Source organism: Neofelis nebulosa, chromosome 7 (genome assembly GCF_028018385.1).
Source record: "Neofelis nebulosa isolate mNeoNeb1 chromosome 7, mNeoNeb1.pri, whole genome shotgun sequence".
Classification (NCBI taxonomy): Eukaryota; Metazoa; Chordata; class Mammalia; order Carnivora; family Felidae; genus Neofelis; species Neofelis nebulosa.
The window spans coordinates 140,182,355-140,210,203 of NC_080788.1; the positions used below are offsets into that span (position 1 = coordinate 140,182,355).

At 38.8% G+C, this 27,849-nt stretch overlaps 1 protein-coding gene across 8 annotated transcripts in view; it reads left to right on the forward strand.

Annotated features, from left to right (window-relative positions):
- PAPOLA (poly(A) polymerase alpha) overlaps positions 1 to 23,349 on the forward strand; it is a 61,780-nt gene extending 38,431 nt beyond the window's left edge. For 2 of the 8 annotated variants that reach the window (XM_058740242.1, XM_058740239.1), the window contains exons 15-22: positions 790 to 899; positions 4,683 to 4,804; positions 9,045 to 9,187; positions 12,478 to 12,578; positions 12,811 to 13,031; positions 17,112 to 17,174; positions 19,023 to 19,097; positions 21,144 to 23,349. In XM_058740242.1, the coding sequence (XP_058596225.1) occupies positions 790 to 899; positions 4,683 to 4,804; positions 9,045 to 9,187; positions 12,478 to 12,578; positions 12,811 to 13,031; positions 17,112 to 17,174; positions 19,023 to 19,097; positions 21,144 to 21,239 (931 nt within the window). In that variant the 3' untranslated portion in view covers positions 21,240 to 23,349. The remainder of the gene's footprint in view (positions 1 to 789; positions 900 to 4,682; positions 4,805 to 9,044; positions 9,188 to 12,477; positions 12,579 to 12,810; positions 13,032 to 17,111; positions 17,175 to 19,022; positions 19,098 to 21,143) is intronic. The other 6 variants (XM_058740240.1, XM_058740244.1, XM_058740245.1 and 3 more) reach the window with 6 other exon arrangements.
- The last annotated feature ends 4,500 nt before the right edge of the window (positions 23,350 to 27,849 follow it).

Here is a 27,849-nt window from a genome sequence, read left to right on the forward strand (position 1 = left end):
TCTTTTATAGGTCAGTTTCTGGTTCAGTGGTTGCTGTATTATTACTCATACAAAATCTACTTTGCTTTATACTTTGTTGCATTTGGAACATGAAGGGAGTTTGAGTAGCGAGCTTTAAAAAAATAAAGTAGCATTAAAGAAAGATTGAAAAATAGAAGTAATTGATCATTTGAGATTATGCTGCAGTGGTTTAGCTGTTATTCTGATTTTATACAGGTTATTTAATTCCTGTTGCAATCCTGTAAATGAGTTGTATATTTGAGCTTTTTATAATTTTTTGTGGCTGTAATCTAAATGACTAAAAGACTGATATTTTCAGTAGATTATTAAGTCTACTGATAGAGATTCAAAAGTAGCTGAATCACCCATTGTTCCTGTTGTTATGCTGTAGTCACATTATTGTCCGTGCCACGTTTTTGATTGAGTTGTAACATTTTAAGGAATGTATGTTAAGTTCTAGTTAAATTTTTATATCTAGAATCACCTTTTTTGTTTCAGATTTTTCTAAAATGCATTATTCCTTTTCCCTCTTCAGTTTGAACATAGTTTTTGTACTTTGGTACGTTCAGGTCGTTAACGTTGGCCGTCAGCACCCTGTTTATATAGGGTCAGGGTCGGGGGTGGGAATGACAGGCATGGGGGCGGGGGGGCTTGGAGTAGTGATCGGGTTCGGGTTTAGAACTTAGTTTGCTCATACATTTGTATCCTGTTTTCTCACGTACCTCAGATTGTAACCACATTGATAACATTTTCATGAAATAAACTAGTAACGCTTTTCTTACTTTGCAGGGAAGAATTTCGCACGATGTGGGTGATTGGGTTAGTGTTTAAAAAAACAGAAAACTCTGAAAATCTCAGTGTTGATCTCACCTATGATATTCAGTCTTTCACAGATACAGGTATATCTCTACTTGGATGATCAAAACCCATAACTTGCATATTTGAATTTGTCTTCATGTATACCATAGCGATATTTGCAGTAACTGTTAATTTACTTGGGAATATTGAACAGTGGTTATCAAAATAATCTTAATGTTTTGGGATTAGGTATTAGTTTGGGTCATGTCTAAGATAAAAATGATTTTTTCGTATTGTAGATTTAAAGTTAAGGAGGACCATTTAAAATTTGTTCACAATTACTTATAAAATTGGATGCCACTTGAGTATTGATTGTGTGAAGGACTGAGTCTGTGTCTGACTGCCTCAGTGATCTTGAACTTCAGACATTTTCAAAGCTAGACATCTGGTAACTTGAGGAAATTTTATTCTCTGTGTCAGATAATCGACTCCAGTGTTGACTCATGGGTAGAGAATAGGGTGATTAGAGCTACATTTCACATTAACCTGTACCCTGAGATAGAAGGTAGTCCAGTTTAACTAAAGTGCACATGGTGGGTGTAGTTCACAGAACCTAAGGCTGTTCTGTGTGTGTGTGTGTGTGTGTGTGTGTGTGTGTATAGGAGCACAACTTTCCAAGAGGATGGTGAATACACGTGGAGAGAGTGATGAATAGGGACTAACTCTTTTTTTCCTCTTACACATCTCCTTTTCTCCCCGTTAAAAAAAAAAAATTTAGTGCATGTCATTTTCACCTGTCCCCAATAAGGAGTTTTCCCCTAAGAACCTTCAGCTGTAACATTAAACATTTTGTACCTCCTTAGAGGAGAGACAGAAATCGGTCCAGTTTGTTAAAAAGTCAGTATCGTACACTAAGTGTGAAGAAATGAAAGGAAAAGAGTGTGTCTTTCGGTGTGTAAATGCTCAGGTGTGGTGACTAGGAGGCAGACGCAAGTAGCCAGGTGATTACACGTATGTGTAGAGTCGCCGGCAGCGTGACATCTGTGAGCTCCTGCGGTGCTCTCTGTTGTGACCCAAGAGACCGCCAGCGGCAGGATTGCCATTGGTGACACAGCGGCTAAAGTTTCCAGTAAATTGAAAGGTGAACTCTAAATGAGACACCTGGTAGTTGCCTTCTTGAAAAGTTCAGGTTAAAAACACTCTGTTTCTTCTGTAAAATTGAGCTGATTTCTTGGTTCAAATAATTGGTAAGCAAGTTTTTCATTTCTAGGGATGTAAGTGGGATGTGGCACATTTCTTTATTGTGGGGAACACTGAAGGGTATTTAGTGTCCCTGGCAGCGGTAACCCTTAATTGCTGTGACAACGAAAACATTCCTCCACATTTCTTAGCATGTGCTTTGGAGGGTGATAACTTCACTTGCTGAACACCGCAGAATGTTTTTTTCCAAAGTAAAAATTCTGATGTCGACTTAAACTATTTATAAACTAACAAATCATGTAGAGATACTTGAATTAGAAAGTTTTGTGCATTTCATCTAAGTTTAGCTGTTTATCAAAGATTGTGCTAATGAACCATCAAGATTTTAAAGGACTTGTGGTTATTTTGGGAAGGAAGTGTTTAGTTTTCCTGTGTCTTGAAACATTTTAATGGACTACTTGGTGAGATTTTCTCAGAAAACAAGTTTAATATGTTCAGTACTCCAATTCTTAACTTCCAGTCTCTTCCACCTTCTCTTCAGATCTTTTTAGTCTCAGGTATTGGCAATTATATCCCTGTATTTGTGCAAGCTAGAAATCTTGGAGTCCTCCTGGGCTCCTGTTTTCCTCATACTTGATACTGATGCATTAAAAAATCCTTTTGCCTCTACCTGTAGTATTCATTGAGATTCCTGCTACTAATTGCTATCTCTGTTGCCGTCACATCAGTCCAGGCCCTTTGTCATTGCTCTGTTGTATTACTACAGTTTCCCCGGCCTGACCTCGCCCAGCTATTAATAGAATAAGAGCTGTTTTCAGTCAGCGTCCAAAATGATACTAAGCCAGATCATGTCTCACCAGCTTAAAACCTATAATGGCTACCCGTCTCATTTGGAATAAAAGTCTCAGGCCTTCCTTTCTGTGGTTTGCCAGCTTTTACCTGATCTGGCCTTCTCACTATGTCTCTGGCCTCGTTTCCTGTTGTAAGTTCAGAATCCTTTATCCATCCATATATCTCAGGGCCAGGAAGGAAATCAAGTTAGTAAGTAAGATTCCTAGTGGGGACTGGACGATGCCCGGTATTTGGTAGTCCGAGACAGGAACGTTTCTGCGGGGAACTGTTCGGTATTTGCATTAAGTAAGTAAAAGTAGAGACCAAATAGCCACCCGTTGGTCGTTTAGATCAGGGTGTGTTGTTGCCACGTGACTTCTGATGCCCATTTTAGGAAAAACTTCTGTGTTGGGCGCTTTGGGGATTTTAGAACTGCTGTTAAAGGACTTTACCTTTTCCTTTACTTTTCCTTCCCTCCAGTGGCCTTTTTGTGGCTCCTCAGACGTTCCCAAAGTGAGTCCTTGACATCAGCTCTTCCTGGAACGAATGCTGTTCCACCAGCTACTTCTTTACTTTCACGTAGGTTTCCAGGCTCATGTCCTCTCACTTTCCAGGCCCAGCTTCTCTCCTCGTCTTCCCCACTCAGTTTCCCTGTGTAGCACCATCTGATACGGAATATTTGTTACTTGCTTTTTTTCCTATTTATTGTATTGTCATGGTGCGAATGTAGACTCCATAAAGTTCTTTTGGTCTCAACTCTTTTCTGTGTCCCCCATGTCCAGAACAGTGTGATACAGTGTAGGTGCTCAGTAAATACTCGTTGTATGACTGAGTGAATTGATTTTTCCATTTTGGGATTCTCTGGAACTTAGGCGGATTCATTTATTTGTAGCATCTTGTTTTTGTTCCTGTGACCTCTGTTCAGTTATTTCTATAACAGAACGTGTTGCTACTTAAAGTCTTTTTTCTGCAGATTCTTGAAACGGTGTGTTTAGGTGTAGTTAATAAGCTTGACTTTTGCTACATTTGTTACATAATTGGGCTAGAGTTGTAAATTATACTGGTAGCACAAAAGGGTATGGGTTTTAGAAACTCCTTTTGTCCAGTTCTGCTGTTTCTTAGAGTTACTCTTTAAAGTTACTATTTTAAGGGGCACCTGGGTGGCTCAGTCTGTTAAGCGTCCGATTTCGGCTCAGGTCATGATCTCGTGGCTCGTGGGTTCCAGCCCCGCATCAGGCTCTGTGCTGACAGCTCAGAGCCTGGAGCCTGCTTCGGATTCCGTGTCTCCCTCCCTCTCGGCCCCTCCCCCACTCATGCACTCACTCTCTCTCAAAAATAAACAAACATAGGGGCGCCTGGGTGGCTCAGTTGGTTAAGCATCTGACTTTGGCTCAGGTCATGATCTTGTGGTTCGTGGGTTCGAGCCCCGTGTCGGGCGCTGTGCTGACAGCTCAGAACCTGGAGCCTGTTTTGGATTCTGTGTCTCCCTCTCTCTCTGCCCCTCCCCTGCTCCCACTCTGTTGTGCGCTCGCTCGCTCTCTCGCTCGCTCTCTCAAAAATAAATAAACGTTAAAAAAATTTTAAAAATAAACATAAAAATAAAATTATTTGAAGAGTTATTGCACTGGAAGAATTAGTATACTTTGTGCTTTTATTCATTATATACACCTTGTGGTGATAGAGTTTGCTGAGGCAATGGAATTTGTCAGATCATTTTTTTGCCTGATGGTTTTGAAGTTTTATGTACGGTATTGGTAGAAGAAGATCCCTACTTAGAATAGCTTCTGCTGGGTGAGTTTAACTGCCTTTATTAAAATGTTGCTATTTCTTGTAACAATTTCCTAATTGTGTAGTTTATAGGCAAGCAATAAACAGCAAGATGTTTGAGGTGGACATGAAAATTGCTGCAATGCATGTAAAAAGAAAGCAACTCCATCAACTACTACCTAATCATGTTCTTCAGAAAAAGAAAAAGGTAAATTTAGCAAGTACTTAACAAAAGCGTTACTGGCATAATGTTTTTACTGTATTCAGCCTATCAGTTACTCCGCGTTTAGACTCAGTAAGTCACACACATGAAGTAGATCACAGCAGGTGAAAAGTCTGTTCTAGGGAGCAGCTCCATTATGTGAAACCTTGCTTCCGGTCAAGTTTCTTGCATGTACTTGATTCAGACCTCACACGGACATGGAGATGCTTCTTTACCCTTATTTGATATAAACGTATATTCTCTTTTCAAAATTTTCTACTGTCCATTTACTATCCCACCTATATCAGTACCTGATTTCTTTTCCTTTAAAAAGTAGACAAATTAGGTAAATTGTGGATCAAGTAAATTCTGTGGCTTGTTATAAAAATGGCTTTATTTTGTTAAGGATTATATATGTATATTGCTTAAAAATTAAGTTGTGGAGTATGAAAATCACAAGCAGAGCTGACCAGAATTAATGTTTTGTAGTTTATTTTTCTGGGAATGGTGCTTCCTGTTGAATCACTTATAGCTGTGTTTTTCTCGTTTGGACTTCTAGAGAATATATTAGAATTTTAGTGCAGAGATGACAATTAGATTTTTCACGTTATATGATTTCACAAATAGACGGCTTATTTCTGTAACAGAATACTTAACACACTGCCGTGAAAATAACTGGACTAGAGCTATGTGATATTAATATGTTTAGTTAGAAAGATGCAGATGAATATGGACTATTTAATAATTTTATCTCAAGTTTGCAAGTTTAAAAATGTAAAATGACATATTTTTTAAGAGAGAATAGGAAAGAAAAGTCTGTTAGAGAACGATGGCCACCACTTTTCAGGGTGATGGTTGGTCATCCGGGGCTGGGGCTGGGACAGAGGACGAAGCTAACACACAAAGGGCTTCGGCATCATAAGGTTTTGTGTCTTAGAGCATAGCGTTTATTATGGTACAAGCATCTGAGCCAAGGACGAGACTTTGTGGGTCAGCTGGCTCGATTTCAGGCTTCACGGCCTCCCAGCTGTGAGACCCGGGTCGATTCTGGAACAAACGTCATGTTCTTGATTCGCTTTTTCTCTAAAATGGAGATAATATTTTTATCTACCTCGTTAGGTATTTTGTAAGGATATTATAGGTACTCTGTGCTTGGCACATAGTGAGTGCTCATACTTGTTTCTGTTGTTATCATCAGAACTTTGGGGGCAGAGGTGCTTACTTGCCTTTTTATTTGGGTCTAAAATGCAGGTGTAAAAGGCATTTTCATTTTTAAAATGGCTTACCACAGTAAAGCCTTTATACGGCTTGTCATTCTCTTCTCAACCTGATGCTTTTTTATGAGTTAACTAAGTAATATCTAGAAAGTGATAAAATGTACTGCTGTTATTTCAAGCCATTTTATTTGTTTAATTGTTATAAAGCATACATAAAGTTTACCAGTGAATAATTTTATTTTTAAACTAAAGTGTCAAGTCAGACATTTGTCTTCTAATTGTCCCTTGGTGTTATTAATGAGTTTAAACAACTGCACTTAAATATGTATTTACTGCATGTAAAAATATGTAAACATTTTACACATTTTCAGAAGTGAATGTAAATATAAATAGATTGTTGTTCTTTAACACTTACATCCATTAAAACAGCTATTTATAACTGAGGTAATTAGATTTTCCAGGACCCTTGGTTCAGATTACCTTTTAAATTAAAATTCCTATCTAGGGGTGCCTGGGTGGCTCAGTTCGTTGAGTGTCGGACTCTTGATCTCAGCTCAGGTCTTGCTGTTAGTATCGTAATAGGTTCAGGCCCATGTTGGGCTCCGGGCTGGGCATGAAGCCTACTTTAAAAAAAAAAAACAAAAAACCAAAAACCCTCCTACATTGATATTTGGAGCAACTAAAGTATAGTTTAAGTAAATTTTTTTCTACTTCTTAAAGTTTTATCTACTTACACATAATCATGTGGAATTTGAAAAGACTTATGAATGATCAGAAATTTATTATTTAGTCCAGACATTGTATTTATCAAATAAAGCTTCACTATAATCTTATCACCCAGTAACAGCTACTCTTCAGCATTTCAGTTTTATTTCTATATAGACCTTTCAGTGCACATATGTAACCTATACATATGTATTTTTAAAAGGTTTTTGGTGATACTTGCCTTTTGTGACCTCCTCTTTGGGTGCTTATTATGTATCCAGATTACATTACATTACAAATACTATGTGGCTGCTTAGTATTTCTTTGTATAGCTATGGTATGCTTATATCTGTCCTTGATTTGACATCATTTGGATTATTTCTAGCCACTAGTAAAATAGTATTTTCTTGTTTTTAGAAGTATCTAGAAATCTAGATCTGTGAAGCTTTTCTTTTAGACTCTTATTAATACCATCCTTTTATAAACTGCTATTTGCAAAGCACTGTACAAGTGTTTTTCTGTATTGAATACTACAACAGTCTACAAGTATGTCTTTTATAGGAGAAACAGAGTGGCTGAAAAACTTGCCCAAGGTTGTAGAGTTAGCAACATGACTTGAACCTAGGTTTCTCTCTTTAGTATGTTCTGTCTTTATCTTTTATTGGAAAGTTTCTATAGAATCTTTATGATTTCTTGGCATTGAAGTCTCTTGCCAAATTTGGTATAGACACAGAGGCAAAGCAGAGCAGCCGTTTTGTGTTCAGACCAACCAGTTAAAACCTCCACGTTCACAGATCATCCTCAGCAGTGGCCTGTTGTCTCATAGGTATTTTGATCACCTGGTCAGGCAAGTAACTGTAGAATTGAGTGTAATTTTCTTCCTGTACAAATCTTTGGTGGAGAGTGAAATTGGTAGCATTTTTGTGTAGGAAAGATGTGCACTAGAAGATTTGTTTCACAACGCAACTGACTACGTGAACAAGTGGCATTACTTTCTCTTCCTCTCCCTTCTGCCAAATCTCATCTTCCCCGTTTGATCAGTAACCAGAGAGCACACGCACGTATGCACATACACGTAAATGGGGTATGGGTTTTTGTCAACAGTGCAATCCTTTCCATTAAAATGTTTCTGTAGAGAGCGCCTTGGGTGGCACAGTCTGTTAAGCATCCGACTGTTGAGTTTGGCTCAGGTCATGGTCTCATGGTTTGTGAGCTCAAGCCCTGCATCAGGCTCTGTGCTAATAGCTCATAGATTTTTCTGTCTGTCTCTCGCTCTGTCCCTGTCCTGCTTGCCCGTGTTCTCTCAAAATAAATAATACCTTTTTAAAAAAGAAGGAAAGGAAAAACAATTTAATAAAATGTTCCTGTAGGTAAATGAGCACCAAGGTTAAAAAGTATTCTGGAAAAAAAAAGAAGCTGAAGAAACTCAATTTGATATTGCACTACTATTGATTGTAGAAAGAGAAACCTACGTTGTTTAGAAATCAACTTTCATCCCATAGAACCATTCATAGTTTAAGTTTTATTTGGGCTTTCCTATATTAAATAACCTTTTTGAGTGCTTTGATTTTTGAGAAGCAAGACTAGCATTAGGATTTACATGTGTATATTAGGTTTCACTTTCACACAATTTATTTTCACAGGAAAATTTATACTAGTGGATGTATCATGTTAAAATTCTAAGTTGGCGGTCAGAGCACCAGAAGTTCTTGCTTTGAGAGAAGCTCATTTATTTACAAATGTTTAGAAGTGGCGCTACACTGTACTTAGTTGATAACTTTTTTGAAATTACACGATTTTATATTCATTTCAGAATAATTAAAAATTGATTTAAAAATTGCTCATAAACCCAATAACCAGAGATCCTCGTTGCTAGTATTGTGTTTATCATTAAGACTGTTTTCCTAATACACATGTCTGTGTGTCTGTGTATATTCATAGTCCTCTGATTTAAGGTCCATCTGTTTCCACACGAGAGTGCTTTTTAGTGCGCAGCGTGTCTTAAGGACAGCGTGTACGTTTAGTTTTGCACCGTTTCTCCTGTTTCCTCCCGTGGAGGAACTGTCTTGTGGTCCGAGGCCTCTTGGAAGCCAGCAAGTGTACATCTCCCAAATGTTTGCCTTATAAGTCAGCATGACACTTCTGGTTTTTCCGGACCTCATTCCTTTGTACTTTCTAATAGAAATCATTTATCAGAGTAAAAGATGTTGGTGTTTCAGAGATCTGGCTAAAATAAAGATAATTTGAAATATATTTCAAATATTTAATTTATCTAATATTTAATTTAAAGTAAAATTAAAAATATTTAATTTTATTAATTGCAGCATTCGACGGAAGGTGTCAGATTGACACCTCTCAATGACAGCAGCCTCGACTTGTCTATGGACAGTGACAACAGCATGTCTGTGCCTTCACCTACTAGTGCTATGAAGACCAGTCCATTGAACAGTTCTGGCAGCTCTCAGGGGTAAGGCAGACGAGGGGATGAAGTGGAGTGGCTGTTGACTAAACACATTTGATGGATTCTCTCGTTAAAGTCATCTGTTTATTTTTCCCCATCTTCTGACTTTTTTAAAAACAGCAATTAAACTTATTTTGGGGAGGAAGTAATTATTTTTGTCCTGTTGTGTCGTACTTGTATTCCGTTTTTGGAACAGGTATGTCTTCATTCAGATATGAATGAATGTTAGCGCCGTAATCCCTCAAGTTTCCGACACAGATAGTTCCTGACTTTCGTGGTTCGACATTTTTTGACTTTATAATGGTGCAAAAGCAGGACAAAGTCAGGAAACACCATGCGTCGCGTTTTGAATTTTGACCCTTTCTGGGACTAGCAACATACTGTGTACGATAGTCCCCGATTCCTGGCACCAGCAGAGAGCCCTGAGTCACAGGGTCAACGGCCGGTACCCAGACAGCCATTCTGCACCAATGCAACCATTCTGTTTTCCCTTTGGTACAGTATTCAGTAAATTACAAGAGATATTCAGCACTTTATTATAAAGTAGGCTTTGTGTTAGGTGGTTTTGTCCGATTACAGGCTAACGTAAGTGTCCCGAGCATGTTTAATGTAGGCTAGGCTAAGCTATGACGTTTGGTAGTTGGTTATGTGTATTAAATAGATTTTCGACTTAAGATATTTTCAACTTATGATGGCTTTAGTGGGATGTAATCCCAACTTAATCCAGAAAGAGCTGTATTGAGATATCTGCTAACCTTCAGGGAACTGTGTGGTGTGCTAAGGAGAACGCACAAGAGAGAGAAAACCACCTTTCTGTCCTGGAGCTGCTTCTATATGTGCAGCAGGAGAACATATCTATGAAAATATTAGGGGTCTCCTGAAGGAGGTGAAGATCTCTGTGGGCTGGTTTTAGTTACAGGAAACTTTTTTTATATATAAGTGGGAGAGGGGCAGAGAGAGAGAGAGACAGAAAAAATCTCAAGCAGGCTGTGCTCTGTGAGCACAGAGCCCAGCACAGGACTTGATCCCACTAACTAACTGTGAGATCATGACCTGAGCTGAAATCAAGAGTCTGGTGCTCAACCAACTGAGCCACCCATGCACCCCTAAATACTTTTCTTACGAAAGAAAGACATGGCTATGGTGGCAAAAATTAGAACACAAAAAGCCATATTTATTTTTACTTCTGTAAATTCTTACGGTATATGCTTGCAGAGTCTTTTTTTGTTTGTTTTAATAACTAGGGTATCTTTGAAGTGAGCTGTTTATGGTAGACTTCTCAGGTGCTGCTAATATTTTTAGTTGTGCCGATCATTTTGTTAATTAATGAGTTGATACTTAAAACTTGAGCAGTTTTGTGAATGCGTGTTATATTTCATATTTCGTATTTTAAGAAGCAGTTTTAAATATCGGATTGCTAGTTAAAATAGAACCAATGGCAGAGGTGGAGGTTAGGATGATTCTTTGGACAAATATGCAGTAGGGGAGATGTAGGCGTGCAGTCAGATAGGGTCACTTTTCTTCTCTTGGCCTTTGAATGCGTGCTGTGTTTTTAGGCTAATTGTGCACAGTCTGAAGACTTCAGGCACGAACATGGATTCTAAATCTTGTAGTTTTAAAAGCACTTCCCCATTTGTAGAGTCTTAATTTCCAGGGATTTTTTTTTTCTTAAGTTTGAGTGTTCTTCCCCACCCCCCCTCCCTCTGCCACAAAGAAGCAGACATTTTAATAAGAGGTTTGGGGTTTGTATAGAAGCTTTTGTACTTTGAGTTTGTGCACATGTATGTAAATAGGCATACATACTAAGTAACTTCAGAAGTTTTAGTATTAGTTTCTTACATAATAGTAATCTTCTGTAAGCAACTTCTGGATTTTAAGTTTATAATTGTATATTTGCTTAGCAAACTTGGAGTATTTATTATACACGAGCCATTTTGCTAGCTATTTCTGGGTTTCTCCTGCCTCTGTGGTGCTTCTCTGGCCAGCTGTCCCTTTCTGTGTAAGACACTAGATGTGTGTGCCCTCTCCACAGTCCTTGTGTCCTTGTCGTCTTCCTCGGTGGGGGGAGGGGGGACGGGGAACCCCTGTGCTTGTTGATGTCTGGGCTTCCCTGTTCCGGTGAACTCTCCAGAGCTTTAGTGAGCTGACTGCTCTGGTTGCACCTGAATGTCACGTAGGCCTTTTGCGTTGCCACCTTGTCCTGGCGTCATTGTTCCACAGTTGGCAGAGAGAGTGACAGTCTTTACGGAGGACTTTGTGCTTTGGTTTTTCTTCGGGGGGGGTGGGGAGGGGGGAAGTAATTAAAATGAGATTATTTAACTACGATAGGATTGATTTGAGACAGAAAAGTTGAAGAGATAGGAAAGTAAAGGATGAAGGGTTTGAGTTTGCTGAGATGACAGGAGGCAGTGGGATCCAGAACCTAGAAGAGGAGGGATGGCTTTGAAAGCCTTTGTTGTGTATCTGGGTCACTGGGTGGTCTTTTAGGGTGTTATGAACCCTTAGATTTTGTAGGCAGAAACTACAGAGTTTCTACCTTTGTAGAAAGGTAAATAAGAAATTTCTTATTTCTTATTTATAGCGTTTGACAGAGTTTTCTTATACCCCACATCAGTTAAGTCTGTTTCCCCAAATCAGATACGATCAGGTTTTTGTTGTTGTTGTTGTTGTTGTTGTTGTTTTTTAAAACTACCCTGTCTAGGGGCACCTGGGTGGCTTAGTTGGTTAAGGGTCCGACTTCGGCTCAGGTCATGATCCCGAAGTTTGCTAAGTGTGAGCCCGTGTCAGGTTTTGTGCTGGCAGCTTGGGGCCCGGAGCCTGCTTCAGATTCTGTGTCTCCTCTCTCTGCCCCTCCCCCACTCTCGCTCTCGCGCTCTCTCTCTCTGTCTCTCTCAAAAATAAACATTAAAAAAAGAACTGTCCTATCTAATATGCTAGTCACTAGCCACAAGTAGAGATTTAAATTTATTAAAATCATAGAAAATTATTCCTTGTTTTGCCAGCCATATTTCAAGTGCAGAGTAGCTACATGTGAACAGTGACTCCCATAATGGACAGCACAGCTCTAAGAGTTCTGTGGGACAGCACTGCTCTAGAATGTCTGTGTGCTTTTGGTTGTTGGCTACATTTTATCAAAGTCAGTTACTGATGTATATGTAGAAGTAAAACTAAAGAATCATTTCCTTTAGAAAACAACTTCGCATATTAAAATTTGTTATGGAATTTTATATTTCACTGTTTTGTTTCTTTTCTTTCTTTCTTTCCTTTCTTTTCTTTCTTTTCTTTCTTTCTTTTAGCAGAAACAGTCCTGCTCCAGCTGTAACAGCAGCATCTGTGACCAACATACAGGCTACTGAAGTTTCTGTGCCACAAGTAAATTCCAGTGAAAGCTCAGGGGGTAAGGTGATGGGGTTGACAGGCTTGAGAATATTTACACTGTATTTGGTTTTATCCTTCGTTTTGCAAGATGGCTTTATTTGTTGATTAAGTTGCCTGAATTCAGTTGTTTGACACTGTCGTATAATAATCAGTGAAGTAAAATTCAGAGACCTAAATAAAGCTTTACTTGTAACCTGCTGTTAATATGATTTATTGTAATTTTTGTGTGTTCATGTACTTGACCTTCTTAGGTACATCGAGTGAAAGCATTCCTCAAACTGCCACACAGCCAGCCATTTCACCACCACCAAAGCCTACGGTCTCCAGAGTTGTTTCTTCAACACGTCTGGTAAACCCACCACCTAGACCTTCAGGAAATGCAGCAACAAAAATACCTAATCCTATAGTAGGAGTCAAGAGGACATCCTCACCTCATAAAGAAGAGAGCCCCAAGAAAACCAAAACAGAAGAGGTATCTATATATTAGTTAGCCATGGGAATACCAGCCTGCGTATTTTAAAATCCAGTGGAAGAAAATCTTTGTGAGCCAAAATTGAGAAGCAGCAAGGAAGAATGCTTTAGAAAATCTTTACGTAGCACTTTAGGGCCATAGTCTCTCTTCACCCTTCCTACTCCTCCCAGTGACAACCTCTTCCATAAAGCTGTGCCTCTCATTTACAAGTAGCTTGTCTCGTCCATAATACAGTGTAGCATGGGCTTCCACGTCAGTCATCCTAATTTATTATTCTCCTGTAACTCTATCTTTTATGTGTGCTAATCCTTCGATAGCGCCTTTGGACACAGTTCTGTGATTGAAATGGGTTTTGGAGATTCTTACACTGTACTCGGGATTACAGGGTTACTAAATTTGAGAGGTTTTCAGGGAATTCTTAGTGAATGAGTAACCAAAAGTTGCCAAGTCCGATTAACTTTGAGACCTTGGATGACTGCTTCCTCCAACCTTCAGGAAATTTTCTAGCAGTGCTCTCATTTTTTTATAAGTGGCCACTTTACCTTGTCAGGGTCTCCGTTTAGGAAAACCATCGAAGTGCACATTGTTTTGGTGTGGGTCTGAAAATATGAAATAGAAGTAAGTAGCCTTGTTACACAATTTTGTTGCTCCCTGGAGTCACTCTCGTGTTGTTTTGCTATTAGTGAGACAGTCCTCAGTGCCCCAGAGGTGACACTCCAGAAACTCCCAATTTCATTGTGACTTTTGGCTGATAAGTTGTTACTTAGGAGTTTACTCATTTCACCAAAGTTTCTTTAGAAGGAGGAGTGGGGGGGGGGGAGGGGGGAATCTGGATTTTCTCAAGGGAATGTTTTAATCTGTACTAGTGAAAAATGATTGTCTCTAATTTGTAAGTGTTCTATTCCCCAGCTTACTCTGAAACCTTTTGTTTCAGGTTTTTGGTTTTTTTTTTCTTTTTGAAATAGTCATTATTAAGTAAATATGAATAATGTGATGAATTTTGTCACCCTAATGATGCTAAATGAAGAGTGAACATATTATATCCTGTCTTACAACACGCATTCTGAAAACCCATCTGCGTAGTTACTTCTTTTTTTTTTTAATTTTTTTTTTTTTTTAATTTTTTTTTTCAACATTTTTTATTTATTTTTGGGACAGAGAGAGACAGAGCATGAACGGGGGGAGGGGCAGAGAGAGAGGGAGACACAGAATCGGAAACAGGCTCCAGGCTCCGAGCCATCAGCCCAGAGCCTGACGCGGGGCTCGAACTCACGGACCGCGAGATCGTGACCTGGCTGAAGTCGGACGCTTAACCGACTGCGCCACCCAGGCGCCCCTGCGTAGTTACTTCTTAAGGCAGTGATTTTCAGTGTTGGTTGTACATCAGAATTTTTCAGCGTTTCCCCCCCCTCCTGGTATAGATTTTATGGAGGCCTCCAGATACCCCGAATCAGAGATTCCGGGGGTTAGGCCCTGGAATCTTTTCAGGAAAGCCCGAGTGCTCCAGGACTGTCGTGCAGCAACCTGAAAATGTGCCAGTTCTGGTCGCTCCACATTCTGTCTGGTGGTGCTTGTTTGCAGTTGGCAGAGCATTTCAGAATTCATATTTCTTTTTATCTTAGTAAAGTATATTAAGCATAACTCTAGATGCCTGCTCATTCTGTGCCCTTACTGTTAATGGCTTAATTCTTTTAATGGCTCCCTGAGAGCTCTGACTCCCTGTGTCTTGGCACAGTGTTTGTACCTCGGTTTGCACTTACCTTGGTAGAAAACACTCATGTTTCCTGTCTAGTTAGAGAGGCAGTAGGAATATAGAATTATCGCACTTAGTATGGAAAATTCTAAATACATACACAAGAGAATCATTTCGTGTACCCATTATGTGGCTTCAGGTATAAGGGACTCTGCCAGTTCCTATACCCTTAATTCTTCATCCTTTTCCATTTCCCTTTGTACTTGGGTTATTTAGATTCAAAACCCAGACATCATGTCATTTCAGTAGTATTTTTAAAGTCCTCTAAAAGGTAAGGATTACAAAAAACAGCTTAAACAAAATAAACCTAACCCACTCAGAAAAATGAAATTCATTAATACCGTATATCTAGTCAGTGCTCACATGCCCCTGATCGCATCATCATTGATTTTTTTTTTTTTTTTTTCTTTAAAAGTCTTTATTTGTTCCAGTCTGGAGCTAAGTAAGATCTCTGTGTAGCTATTGAATGATGTCCCTTAAGTATTCTTTAAAATACAGATTTCCCTCCCTTTTTTCCTTGCAGTTTTTTGTTTTTGTTTTTGTTTTGTTTTCTTAGGTTTTCTCACAGTCTAGGTTTTGCTTATGGAAACTCCATGGAGTTGACTAACAAAAACAATTTTACAATATAAAAGAGATCTTAGGTTATCTCCTAGACTGATCTCATTTCCTGGAAGAGGAACTTGAGTTTCAGTGGCTTTCCGTTTATAAAGCTAATTAAAGTCAGAGTTGGGATTAGAACCCAGGGCTAAGTCTCATGGTGCTAAAGCAGAGGACTGTTATGAATATACTAATTTTGAAGCTCTCCTAAACCGGGTGTTTTATGCTCTGTTAGTGAGTACTTGATATTAGAAATTTTAGCAAACCAGAAAGAAACCACGGGTCTTAATAATATACTAACATGCATTGAGACGGGAGGGTTTCAGGAATTGTCAGGGAGTTTACGTCTGCTTAATTTGCATCATATGCAAAGGCTTTACAAATACGTATAAATGGTAAGAATGGAATGTAAGATAAAAATAGAAAAATGTTTGACCCAGATTATATGGTTCAGTGATGCTATATATGTATTTTTAAACTTACGGAAAATTTCAAACATGAACAAAATTACAATGAACAGTCCTGTTTATATCACTTAGCTTCAGCAGTTGAGCACCTCATGGCCAACCCTCTTCATCCACACATCTGATTCCTTTCCCATTGTTATGAAGCAAATCCCAGGCATATCATTTCAGCCAGAAATATTTCTGTGTATAGTAAAGGTCAAGACTTCTAAAAACACAACTACAGTATATTATTACCACATGTGTGCGTGTATTTGTATGTGTGCGCACACACACACACACACACCCACACACACACACACCAGTATAGTTGCCAATATTAGCAATAATTCTGAAGTGTTAACATATCCAGTCAGTGTTGAAATTTGCCCAGTTGTGACACATTACTGTTCTTTAAGTTTGTAATGTTTGCAGGATGCAGATAAGGTCCTTATTGGAATTGGTTTATATTGTTGTTAAATCTCTCCCACTCATAGAAACTCCGTGGTTTCTATGTCTTGTTTTAAAGCCACATTTAAAATTAAAAGTTCGGCCAGTAAATACATAGCAGAGAAGTTAGTGTTAAAAGATAGTTTTTCTTAAGAAAGTGACATTAATTGCAAGTGACTGCAGGAACGGGAAAGTACAGTAACTTTTGACTCCTCCTTTCCCTCCTTTCCCAAAAACGAGTTGGTTTTGGATAGAATTATAATAAATTAAAAAATTAAGACCAGAAGAGAGCACTCTTCTTCAGGATGTTAATAAGTTTTACTAAGCCAGGGGGATTGTGTGGTTAATTAAGTTTGGGAAAGCTAAAGAGGTATTCCTTCTTGAACTTCTCAGAATCTTTTATGTGCCAATATATGCGTGAATCTCCTAAAAAGGGGGCGGAGGTGGTGTGATAGTGTTCAAGTTTGTAAATTATTTGATCAAAGAACTCTTTTTTTTCTCTTCCTTACAAAAAATATTTTCTGAAACTCGTGGTTTTGGGGAATGTACTTAGGTGGTATTGATCAACAGTAACAGTTTTTTTCATATTCTTTTTAAGTTTGGAAGATACTGAAGCCAAATTAAATATGTTACATTAAAATTTTTTTTCAAGTGAGCGAGTAATCTATTTTAAGGCCATAATTGATCTTACAGGTTAAATTATTTTATAATTTATTTTATAATTTATAATTTATTTGAATTTTAAAAAATTAAATTTTTTTTATCAATTAAAGCATTGATTGGCAAGTAATCTAAATTTTTCATTTTAGAGAATAAAGCTTTTTTTTTCAAAAACAGGATGAAACAAGCGAAGATGCTAACTGTCTTGCTTTGAGTGGACATGATAAAACAGAAACAAAGGTATATTAATTTAGCCTTGGAATACATACACGATTAAGAGTACAGAAGATGTGCTAAAAATGTCTCTAGAATATTGTACTGTCTTTTGTTCTGTAGGCTTTAGGTTGTTTGCAGTATTGTTTTTAGAGAAGTGTTTGTCCCTTTTGAATGTTAATTTATAGTGCTGAAATTGAATTTCTCAAATGTGTGAGCTCCTTACTGAAGGCCCAGTAATCTGGGTGGACCCTGAGTGGAACGGCGGGACGAGTGAGACATGTTGGGTACCTTTAAAAGAACTTGTAATCAAGCAGAGAAGATAGGAGGTAGATGCAACTAATCACATTACCAGAGAAGATCAAAGTAATGGAGGCTGCAGGCGTGGTGAGGGCAGGAGGGCAGGAACGCTGGGCAAGAGGCTTCGTAGAAGGACCATGTATGAAGTGTCTGAGGCGGTTCTTGAAGGGTATATAGGATTGGGGGCATGACGAGAAGTGAGAAGGTCATTTCATGATTGGGGTGTGTGCGTTTAGAGAATGTCTTTGGCAGAACGTTTTGGCCTGAGCCTTCTGGGGTGCGTGGGGCTTGAGGCGAGGTAGATGAGGTGAGAGAGAGTGGTTTAGCCAAGCCACATTAGACTTCGAACGTCTTTTTTTTTTTTGAAATTGGAATGTACTGAAGGCGTTTAACTTTTTCCTTGTATTGTAGAAAATTTGGAAATACTTTCCCCAAATTATTCCCATAATTGATATTTTAGCGTGTGTTCTTTTGATGTCTTTATAGAATTTATTTGGGCATACGTGCCAGTGCCTTCTACCTTCCAACCTTTACTCTGTAAACCAGGAGAAACTGTCCCTGTGATTACATAATTCACAAAATATTAACGGCTGTTTAGAATGCTGTCTCAAGGCCATTACTATATTTTATTCAACAGTTCCGTATTTTTAGCGATTGTTTCTGTTTTAAAAAAAAAAGTTGCTCTTTCCTATTGTCCTATTGACTGTAGCTAAATACCTGGCATCCGTTTATGTTTATTAGAATAAATTAACGAAAGGAATTGCTGAGGCAGATCATACACTTACTTTTAAGACTTGATAACATTTTGCCAGTTTGTCCTTCAGAAAGCCTGCACCTCTTCCATTTCTGTTACCTACACCCTGTTTACCCCTTTCTGTTCCGTAAGAGAAAATTGCCATTTCATTGTTTTTTTGTATATGTTGTTTTGTAGAAATTCAAATGTTTATGTTTATTTTCATCTTTGTGTGTATGTATTATTTTGCTTTGTGCACACCTTTAAAAAAGTTCAGAGGAATGACATGGTTCGCCCTGTCTTTTCTGATAATAGAGTAGATCAGTGCATTGATTATTGAGGAGGGGAGGAGAAACCAAAAAAAAAAAAAGAGAGAGAGAGAGAAATGTTTCAGGGACTTTTTTTTACTTTTAATTAAAGGTGTGGGAGCAGTTTTTGTCCTTTTGGGTAATTTTATTTAATAATAGTAACTGGGTTTTTTTCACATAGCTAAGAGCTTGGGTTTATATCGTGTTAATTAGTGTCTGGGCAACATTTCTTAATGTGCCTGTGTGCATCTTTAGTGATTATTTTCTTCAGATGTCCAAGTTGGAGGTAGTTGGAAAGTCATGGGAGATTTTGACCATGCCTATAGAATTTAAGTAGGCAAGTAGAAATTTATGTGTATCTGAAATGATGAAAGAGCCTACGGTGAGGCTTACTAGATGAGTTTGTGATGTAGTCCCATCTTTCTCTTGACCCTCTTGTCTTCCAATTTGTCTTCTTTATTAGCCACCAAACCCAGTTATGTTCTTTTATTCTTTTTTAAGTCTCTTTCCTCCCCCGTCCTCTTTGTCTCACAGGAACAACTTGATACAGAGACAAGTACAACTCAATCAGAAACTATTCAGACAGCGGCTTCTCTGTTGGCCTCTCAGGTACTAAGTGCAAAAAGCAAGGAGAGTTTTATAAATGTTGTTAAGATTAGTGGGGTATAATGAACTAAAATGAGCATATGCCAAAGACCCTTAAAATTATCTTTGTGACAGTAACTACTTGTATCGTAGTATAAAGCTAGAACATTGGATTTAATGGGACCGTTCTTTGCACTGTCCAGATGCCGACTCCTCCCTGAGTATATTATTTGATACTGCAAATCATTTAAATCCTCAGTAGTCACAAGATGCAGTATTCTTACAGAGGTTTTCTTTATAGGTCAGAGTGAATTTTAAATTATGGTAGAACCAAAAACCATTCTTTGTGGATCTTTTTGTGAGGTTGATAAGTTTTTTTTTTTTTTTTTTTTTTTATTTTTAAAATGTGTTTCTGTCTCACATTTTACTTCTGATTTTCAATTATTAATTTAATGTAACCCATAATTCTTTAAAATTATTTTTTCATTTGTCCTAGAAATTCTCTCTGTGGCAGTCCCTTGCATACAGTAGGCACCTGGAATCTTTTTTTAAATAGTGATTTGGGAACCTTCATTTGTTTGTGAAACAATTGTTCAGATTGATTCTACTTCAACGTCTAGGTCACACTCTGACACGAAGTAAATATTTTCTTTACGTGCACATTGAGCTGGTGACCCTCGGGAGGTCGGTGTTGCTCACGGCAAAGCTGCTGAGCTGAGGCAGTGGTATTTCGCTGCTTTGTAAGGTTCGGGGTTATTTTAACGTGATAATGTTAAAATGTGTTTTTGCTGACCATTAGCCCTCATAGCCTCTAAAGAGAGAACCGTCGTGTTCACTTTCTGGAATGTCTTTTATTTCCATAACTTTTATCTAATAAAAATTCGGGGTGGAGGAAGTAACTAAAACAGCATTAGGAAATGTGCCTGGTATTGATACGTGGACAAAGCTGTTCAGCAGTCGTGAACTCCTGGGATGCGATTGCATGGCTTTTGGCCTCTGCCGCACTACTCTGGAGAACGGTTCTCATAGTTTTGCCTTACTAATAAGTTCATCCCTATCGTGGTCAGTACTCGTGGGTGTTTGCCTTTTTGGGTATATTTATGAGGGAGTGAAACTTATATTCTAATGTAAACATTCCTAGAGCCATTGAGAGAGAAAACACCCAGTTCTAAAAACAGTGATTATGTAGATGACAAGGAAGTACATCCCTTTATTTGGTAATAGCAGCGGTGTCTGTGTTTCTGGGGAGAGGATTATAATGTCGTGGCTGTGTGTAACAAAGAGTCCTTACTGCTTTGAGATAAACTTGAAATACAGACAACATGTTAGGATCTCTGGGATCTGCTTCCAAGTAAGCTGGGGGTGGAGGTGAGAGAGGGGTGGTTGGCTGTGGTTGGGCCGCCGGCGAAGGTAACGGCCCAGTGGGGATTCATCAGCCAACGTGCTCTGCTCGTGTGGATGCCTGGAATTTCCCATAATAAAACACTTAAAAATTTATCTCTGTTTTTGAATGTTAACAGAGGCTTGAGATTTAATCCTTTTTTGACATGGAACTTTGCTAAAATCTAGAGGAATTAAATTCTGGCTCAGCTGTATCGATTTTTACAGTTTGTACGGTCAGAAAATGATAAATTGACCGGTAACCGCTGCTCCCGTGTAGAAGGTGAATTTTAAGTGTTCTCCCACATGGGGGTGCTCCAATACCAGTTAATGCTACAGCTCTTAGTGCTGTTTCGAGTAAATACAGTGCAACGTGAATCGAATAACTATATGACAGGTCGTCCTTAGGGCAGCGTGTTTATAAATCTGTGTTTTAAATTACTTAGGAGTTTTCTGTGTATTGCTAAAATATGCCTCCTTTATTATTTGAAAATTTCTACAAGTGCGGAGCAAATCATTTCACAGTAATAGTCGTGTTTATTTGCACCTCATTTTTGTTTTTCTTAAAATTTTTAATACGTCTATGGTAAGGTCCCATCCATTTCGTAGAAAGTAAAGCAGTGGAAAGTAAATCTCGTTTTTAAGTTACAGTGCTTTGAACAATGTTGTGTTCTTTGCTTTCGTTCTCAGAAAACATCCAGTACAGACCTTTCTGATATCCCTGCTCTCCCTGCAAATCCTATTCCTGTTATCAAGAATTCAATAAAACTGAGATTGAATCGGTAAAAACAACCTCAGGGGTCCATAAACAATATCTGCCAACTCAACCTGTTGTCTTCAAATGCTAAAAAAGGAGAATGGAGGGTACAAGACTAGACATGACTGAAAATGGATTTAGGTTTTTTTTGTGGCCTCCCTTACTGGGCTAATCAGCACTTGATCGGAAGAGTCCAGGTTAGTATGTGAAGCCAGAAGTACTGTTATTATTGTGTTAGCAACAGTTGCATTAACGATTTCAAAAAATTAAAAAAATTACTGCCTTTAAAACAAAGAAAAAAAAACACCTCAAGCTATATTTGTATCCATAATTGACATCTGGATCGGGTTTATGTTTGATGCATTGTTTGGAAAATTTGCAATACAAACTGGCATAAGAATTCCTTGTTCGATGATGCACTTTTATGTAATTTTTTTATTAGAAAGGAGAACTAATTTTAGATTTTCGGCTTGATGGATTTTCGTTTTTTTCCTGAAAACTTTCCTTTACCATCAGTCTGCAGACTGGATACTGTCGTGCAGCGGTATCCTGTTCTACTTGAGGGAAACGGTAAGAGTACATCTCGTTCAGTCCCTGTGCGGGAGCTCGAACCCTTACAAATGAAATGTCAGTCCTAGGGTATATATTTGACATGGAGAGAATAATTAGGAAATAGTTGCTTTTGATGGGGTCATGATTAAGAAATGCTATATTGGTTTTATTTATAGAATTGTTCAGAGTGCATACAAATCAGCGATCAGCCAGCGACTGTGTTTCTTTGAGCTTGTTAAAGCTCCACGTTTCTTTTGCCTTCAACCTGTTTGTCTTTGAAACAAAGCTTTTTGCTCCCCGCCCCTTTTCTTTTCCCTTTCTGCTTGTACGCAGTAAGGTAGAACTTGATTTCATAAAAAACAAAATGCCAGTATTTTCCTAAGCCATGATGTGAAACCAATGATCCTGTGGCCACATGGCACAGAACACTAAATTTTGGTCCCGCGGCTGAGGCTTGAGGGTGACTAGAAGTCACGCCCGTGGACTGTGACGACCTGTCTCGGAAGGCCATTTGATCTCTGAGTATGCGGAATTTTGTACACTCCACGGAACTCCTCTCTGTAGTGAAGTTGATTTTCAATTTTAGACATGTGGGCAAAAAGGCATTTTCTCCAAGAATTTTAAACTAATTTTTATTTTTAAACGGTTGACCGAAATTTGTCAGTAAATTTTACATGTAGAAACATTTTAAAAATCATTTCTAGCAAGCACTTGGCATCTAGTCAGCCCTCTACTCCTTTTTCATTTTGTCTCATCCGATCAGCAGATTAGGAACTCCTTTCTTTAAAGAAAATAAATCCTCATAATTAAGCAGCAGAATATCCGTCTTCACGAAGTACGAGGGATGCCAGATGTTGATAAACTTAGTTACACTTTTCTTAATCTGGACAAAGCAAACCTAACGGATTTTTCTGATGAGCATGTTTTATGAATCTTCCATTGTGCTCCATTCTATCACATGTGCATTTTTCATGTTAAACTGCAGTTACTTAAACTCTTCCCCTATCCTTCCAAATTAATTTTCCAAAGTTGGAGTGTAGTCTTTCCCCTTAGGCTATGCATTAATGGAGGCTTTCTTTTCACCGTACCTTATAACGTCTAGTAGACCGTGTTTCCGCTTCCCACATCTTCGCTCCGCACAGTCACCTTGCCCTTCCTCCCGCCACCTAAGGAAAAAAAAAAAAAAAAAAAAAGATGGTCATGCTAACAGGTGAAGTGTACAAGGTGTCTGTGTGTTTTGTGTAGCTTCAGAGTTAGACTGAAATTGCCAGGCACAGATTTAGTCTTGTCATTTTGTTTACACATCGGGGGAAAACAATTCAGTTTATTAAACGTTTCATGTAACTGCACCCAAGTTTTGCCAAGCTGGAAACTTGGACCTTTTCTGTGTAGTGACTTTTTAATTCTAGTTTTCATAACCTGGAGATCAGACTGTTGCTTTCGCATGATGTATGTAGTGTCTCATGACTGGAGTTTGCTTTGTTTTATAGTATCTGTACTCCTTGTATTTTTCAAGAGCTATTTTGTAAACAGATGATGTATTTCTCCATTGAAAACACAATAAAAAAAAAAAACAGCACAATCCCACAGTTGGCTGGTTTCTTCGGACTGACTTGATTTCTTTTGTTTTTTTCAGCGATACATTGGTTATACTTACAACTTTAGGGGACGGCTGTCAGCGAAGATTGGCAAAGGAGTTTACCTAGGTTACCTTGACAAAGGATTTGCTTCTTGTTAACGTATGCTTAGCAGTGGCAGTCTAGTAATGATCGGTACCTTATATAATCGGTATTTTTCATATACATGATCATTATAAGGAGGAAGATGTGAATATAGTTACTATTAATTCACTCTCAGCTGCCCCTCTGGCTACAGTATGTGTGTACGTAGACACTATACCTCTTCTGCATGTTTGTCTCAGTCGTGTGGACCGTGTACTGCTGATGATGCGTTTCTTTTCCAAAGCTGTTGGTGTTCCATGCGACTGGTCCTCTGTCTCGCACCCGTGTCAGCAGGTGGCGCTGTTGTTTTTCCGTGAGTTGAGGGTCTAGACCACAGCCAGCTGAGATCTCCTGTTTCTCATTGTGCTGAGCCTGAACCAGATACTGCTTCTCTTAACCCCCCCAGATGCTCAGCGTTGCATACTAAAGTCGTGGGGTAAGAGGGAACTGCTTCGTTTGTTTGTAGTGCCCGCTCTTGAGTATGGCCATCTTAAGTGCTTCTAGGGGAGGGGCGGCCCTCCTGAGGTAAAAGCCGTTGTTCTCCCGGACACGCACTTGTGTGTATTTCGTTCCCGAAATGCCAAATCCTTATACCTTTGTCTTATTAAGGTTTGAGGGTTAAATCTCAGGCTGAGTATAATGTAAGACGTCTACACATCTTATGTGTGTGTATAACAATTTACGACTGCAACACGGGATAACTTCTTATTAAGCTTCCGGGGCTGTTCAGTAAAAGGGAAAATATTGTAAAAATTATCCTTGACTCCGTTGTTCACACCTACAGACCTGAACTTGCTGGACTTCTTCTACCTAGACAGACACTTAAACATGGGACTGAATATCACACTTTCTGACTTTGGTCACCTACGTGGTCTTCGGGCTTTTCATGCATCTTGCTGAATTAGCAGAATACTTGAAAGTTGTGTGTTTTGTGGCTCTGGGTATATTCTGGAATAAAGTTTGTATTTTTCTAATTAACACCTCTGTGTTTTTCTCCACACACAAAAATGTTTTGGAGCTCTCTGCGTAGCATTAGTTCTGGCTGCAGTCAAGGTGGCAAAAAGTGATCAGCAGCTCCAAGTAGCAATGGGTGTACGAAAGGGTAAATCATTAATATACACAAGCTTGGAGACCGAGCCCCGGGAGTACTAACTGCCTGTGCACTTAAATGCATTTGCCCAAAAAGAGAAACGGTTTCTCTAAAAAGGCATTGAATTGTGGATAGATTTTTGCCTATTTTGATTCTAATAAAAGAACAGCACAGGGAAAATTAGTTGCTTTTAGCCTGAATTGCGTGTTTTGTTTCAAATTCTCCACCTTACTCCTTTCCTGGTAGTTTTTCTTCAAACCAGAATCACAAATGGAGGCTGTCTTCACTTAGACCTGAACTTGGTACCTGAGGTGTTGAGCGTGCTCTGTAATACACGTGACTTTCAGTCATACCGTGACAAGTGGCCTGTTTAATTGTGCGCAGTGTGTTTTTTGTATTGGCATGATCCATTTATTCATCCTTTCTCTGTACGTACCAGTTGAAACATTCTCGTGACATTTTATGTGGCTTTATTGGCATCAGTATTTCTGAGCCGTGTATTTTACAAGTGCTTGTCTATACTTCATCCTAGAAGTGATTTCTTGTACTTGGGAGTCTTCAGCTTCTGTTCCTCTTCCTCAGAGACACACTGTTGTCTCCGGGGCCTGTGGACATCACTGCGGCTGATCGGCGACCGAGCGTATACGATTTTATCGAAAGGGATGGAGTTTGAAGCACACTTCCCGCCCCCCCCCCCCCCCATCTCCTAGTTCACAGGCCTTTCCTTGAAAATGTAGAATTGAGGCTCTGCTCAGGTTCACATTTCAGAAAGATCACATGCGTGTGAAAGGTGGTAATTTTGGCTCCTGTGCTTTTTTTCCACAGTTAACCTTCTTTAAAGGCTTCCCGTTCTCAGAAAGCGAAAAATCCTATCGACAGGGCAGAGTGTTGTTGAGGGCTTAGAGTTTAACCAGCTGTTTAAAATGTGAACTTTTAAATGAGGCGCTGCCTTCCCTTTCCTTCTGTTCTGGGTATCTATATGCTGCACTCATAGGATGGGAAATGGGTCATCTTTCGAAATGAAAAAGAGAAATCTGTTGTGTGCTTGAATAGAAGCTTTACCTTTTTTGCTATATTTCTCAGGTACAGGATAATCCCTTAATCAAAAAATGTTTTCTCCTTGCCACCCCACTTAGAGTTTCTGTTTACCTGTGTTATTTTTCAGTCGGGACAATGGATTTATGCTGCACCTTCCACACTCCCGCTTTATGAGGTGCCAGAATAGACCAGGGGAAGCCTCCGAATGTGTGGGTTTTGTTTTACATTGTGAAAATAAACAGCCAGGAGCTAGAAGCCCCTGAGCTGATTGACCCTGGGCTTGAACTTGCCACTGACGCTTGGACTTAGCAGAGTTCTTTTTCCCAGCTGAGCACAGACCCCACAGCCATAAGGCCTACCTGAGACCTACCACAGCAAAAACACATTATTTGGAACAGTATAGATTCAGTTACATAGTATCCTAGCCCTTCGGTGCATTTCATACCCATTGTTTCCTGTGTAGTTGAGTATTTTTCAAACTGCTGCATCAATGGTTTGAAATAGAAACAGATTAACGAGAAAGCCATTAAGTTTAAGGTTTAAGTCTCAGGCTGAGTATAATGTAATTAACAGTTAAAGTGACAACGCATCACCTCGTGTAAGTCTCCTGCATCTCAGTATTTGGAAGTATCCAGACCGTATACTCTGTTTTCACCTAACGTGGATGTTTTTAATTTCATGTCAGTCACGTGATTATGACCTGATTTTTTTCTTTTTAAATCTCTTTCTCAGAAATACTTTGTAAGCCCTTTAGAAGCATTTCTTTTAATTAATTTGTATGATGCTATTTTCTGATTCAACAGATTTCAATCTGAAAATACGTATTTTGAATAATTCAAGAATTTTAGTTTTATGGGTTTCTTACAGGCTCATTGCAGTTAGTTCAGTCTTGTGTGTTTTCTAATAATGTCAGAGTCCCTAAGATCGTTAAAACATTTTTTTTAAACAATTTTTCCTTTAAGAAGACTTATGTCAATGCAAAATAACAGTTATTTCTGGGGAGTAAAATGATCTCGTGCCACGGCTGTTCCCCTCTGCATCCCCATATATACATGCATATGTGGGTGTCTGGGTTCTTTTCAAATTTCAGGCATAAGAAAGTAGGTGTATGTATTTTACTGTAATAATGCAAAATGTCCCAACTTTGTGCCTGTTCCTTGTGGATGCTGTCTCTCTCTTGGCACGACACCCTCCTTACAAACTTTCACACTGTGTGGTGCCTGGTGCTATGTGATTTCCAGAAATCTGGCATGAGAATTGGTCCTTGTTTGCGTTTTCTGACTGCAGTGGAGCTGTTAATAAAGAGATTGATGATAAAGTTGTTGAAAAGAGACAGTTGGGCAGAACTGCTCCCCATGAGTGACAGAGGGCATGATCCGCCTTCACAGCCAAGAAAGCTGCCCCCAGCAGAGAACCGACCGTGCCTGCACACTGTGCCAACACTATTAGAAGAGCTTTGCTGTACTATTAGGCTACTGCGTCTTTTTTAATTTAGACTTGCCTCCCATTCCCACTTTTATCCTAAAGTTCGTGGAATGAGTGCTCAGGACGTATTCTTTGCAAATAGGACACACATACTTCCCACTGTAAAGAATTATCTTTGCAGATTCTTAAGAACACTTAATCATCCATCCGAATTTGGCTTTGTAAAATTAAGTTTTATTTAGAAACTAGGACTACAGTTTTTACAGAAAGCCTGTTTTCTTCCAGACAGCAGCCTCCTCAAAATCTTTAGTTTGACAGTCTCAAGAATGAGCTTTGGCTGGAGTAAGTATTGATTAGTTTATGGGTTGTTAAATACCTTAGTCAATAATAATTATAATTGTGTGTGTGTTTCACCTATCACTGTTAGGAAGCTTAGGTTGCTGGCATTCAAGTAAGCTGTTGTGTTTTGTGTGGTCCCCTTGATAGTCCACTAGAATTTTTGACACTCTTAATATTGATCTGAAAGGTACAGATTTTGCCTAAAATTTTTTCGCTGTCCTAGGTTACGTGAGCATTATTTTACCGGTCCGATGTCTTTTAAGGAAACTACTATATCATTGTGGCTTTTGTCTTATAAAGTGGCCCAGATGTGGACACTTCAGTTTCTTGACGATGAAAGTTCTTGCATAATTTTGCATGTATGTTTTTTGCCATCTGCCAAGACTGTTGGGTGGATGGACATACAGACGCACACAGACACACACATTTCGCAAGCTTTTTTTTTTTTTTTTTTTTAACTTAAAAAATCTGTTC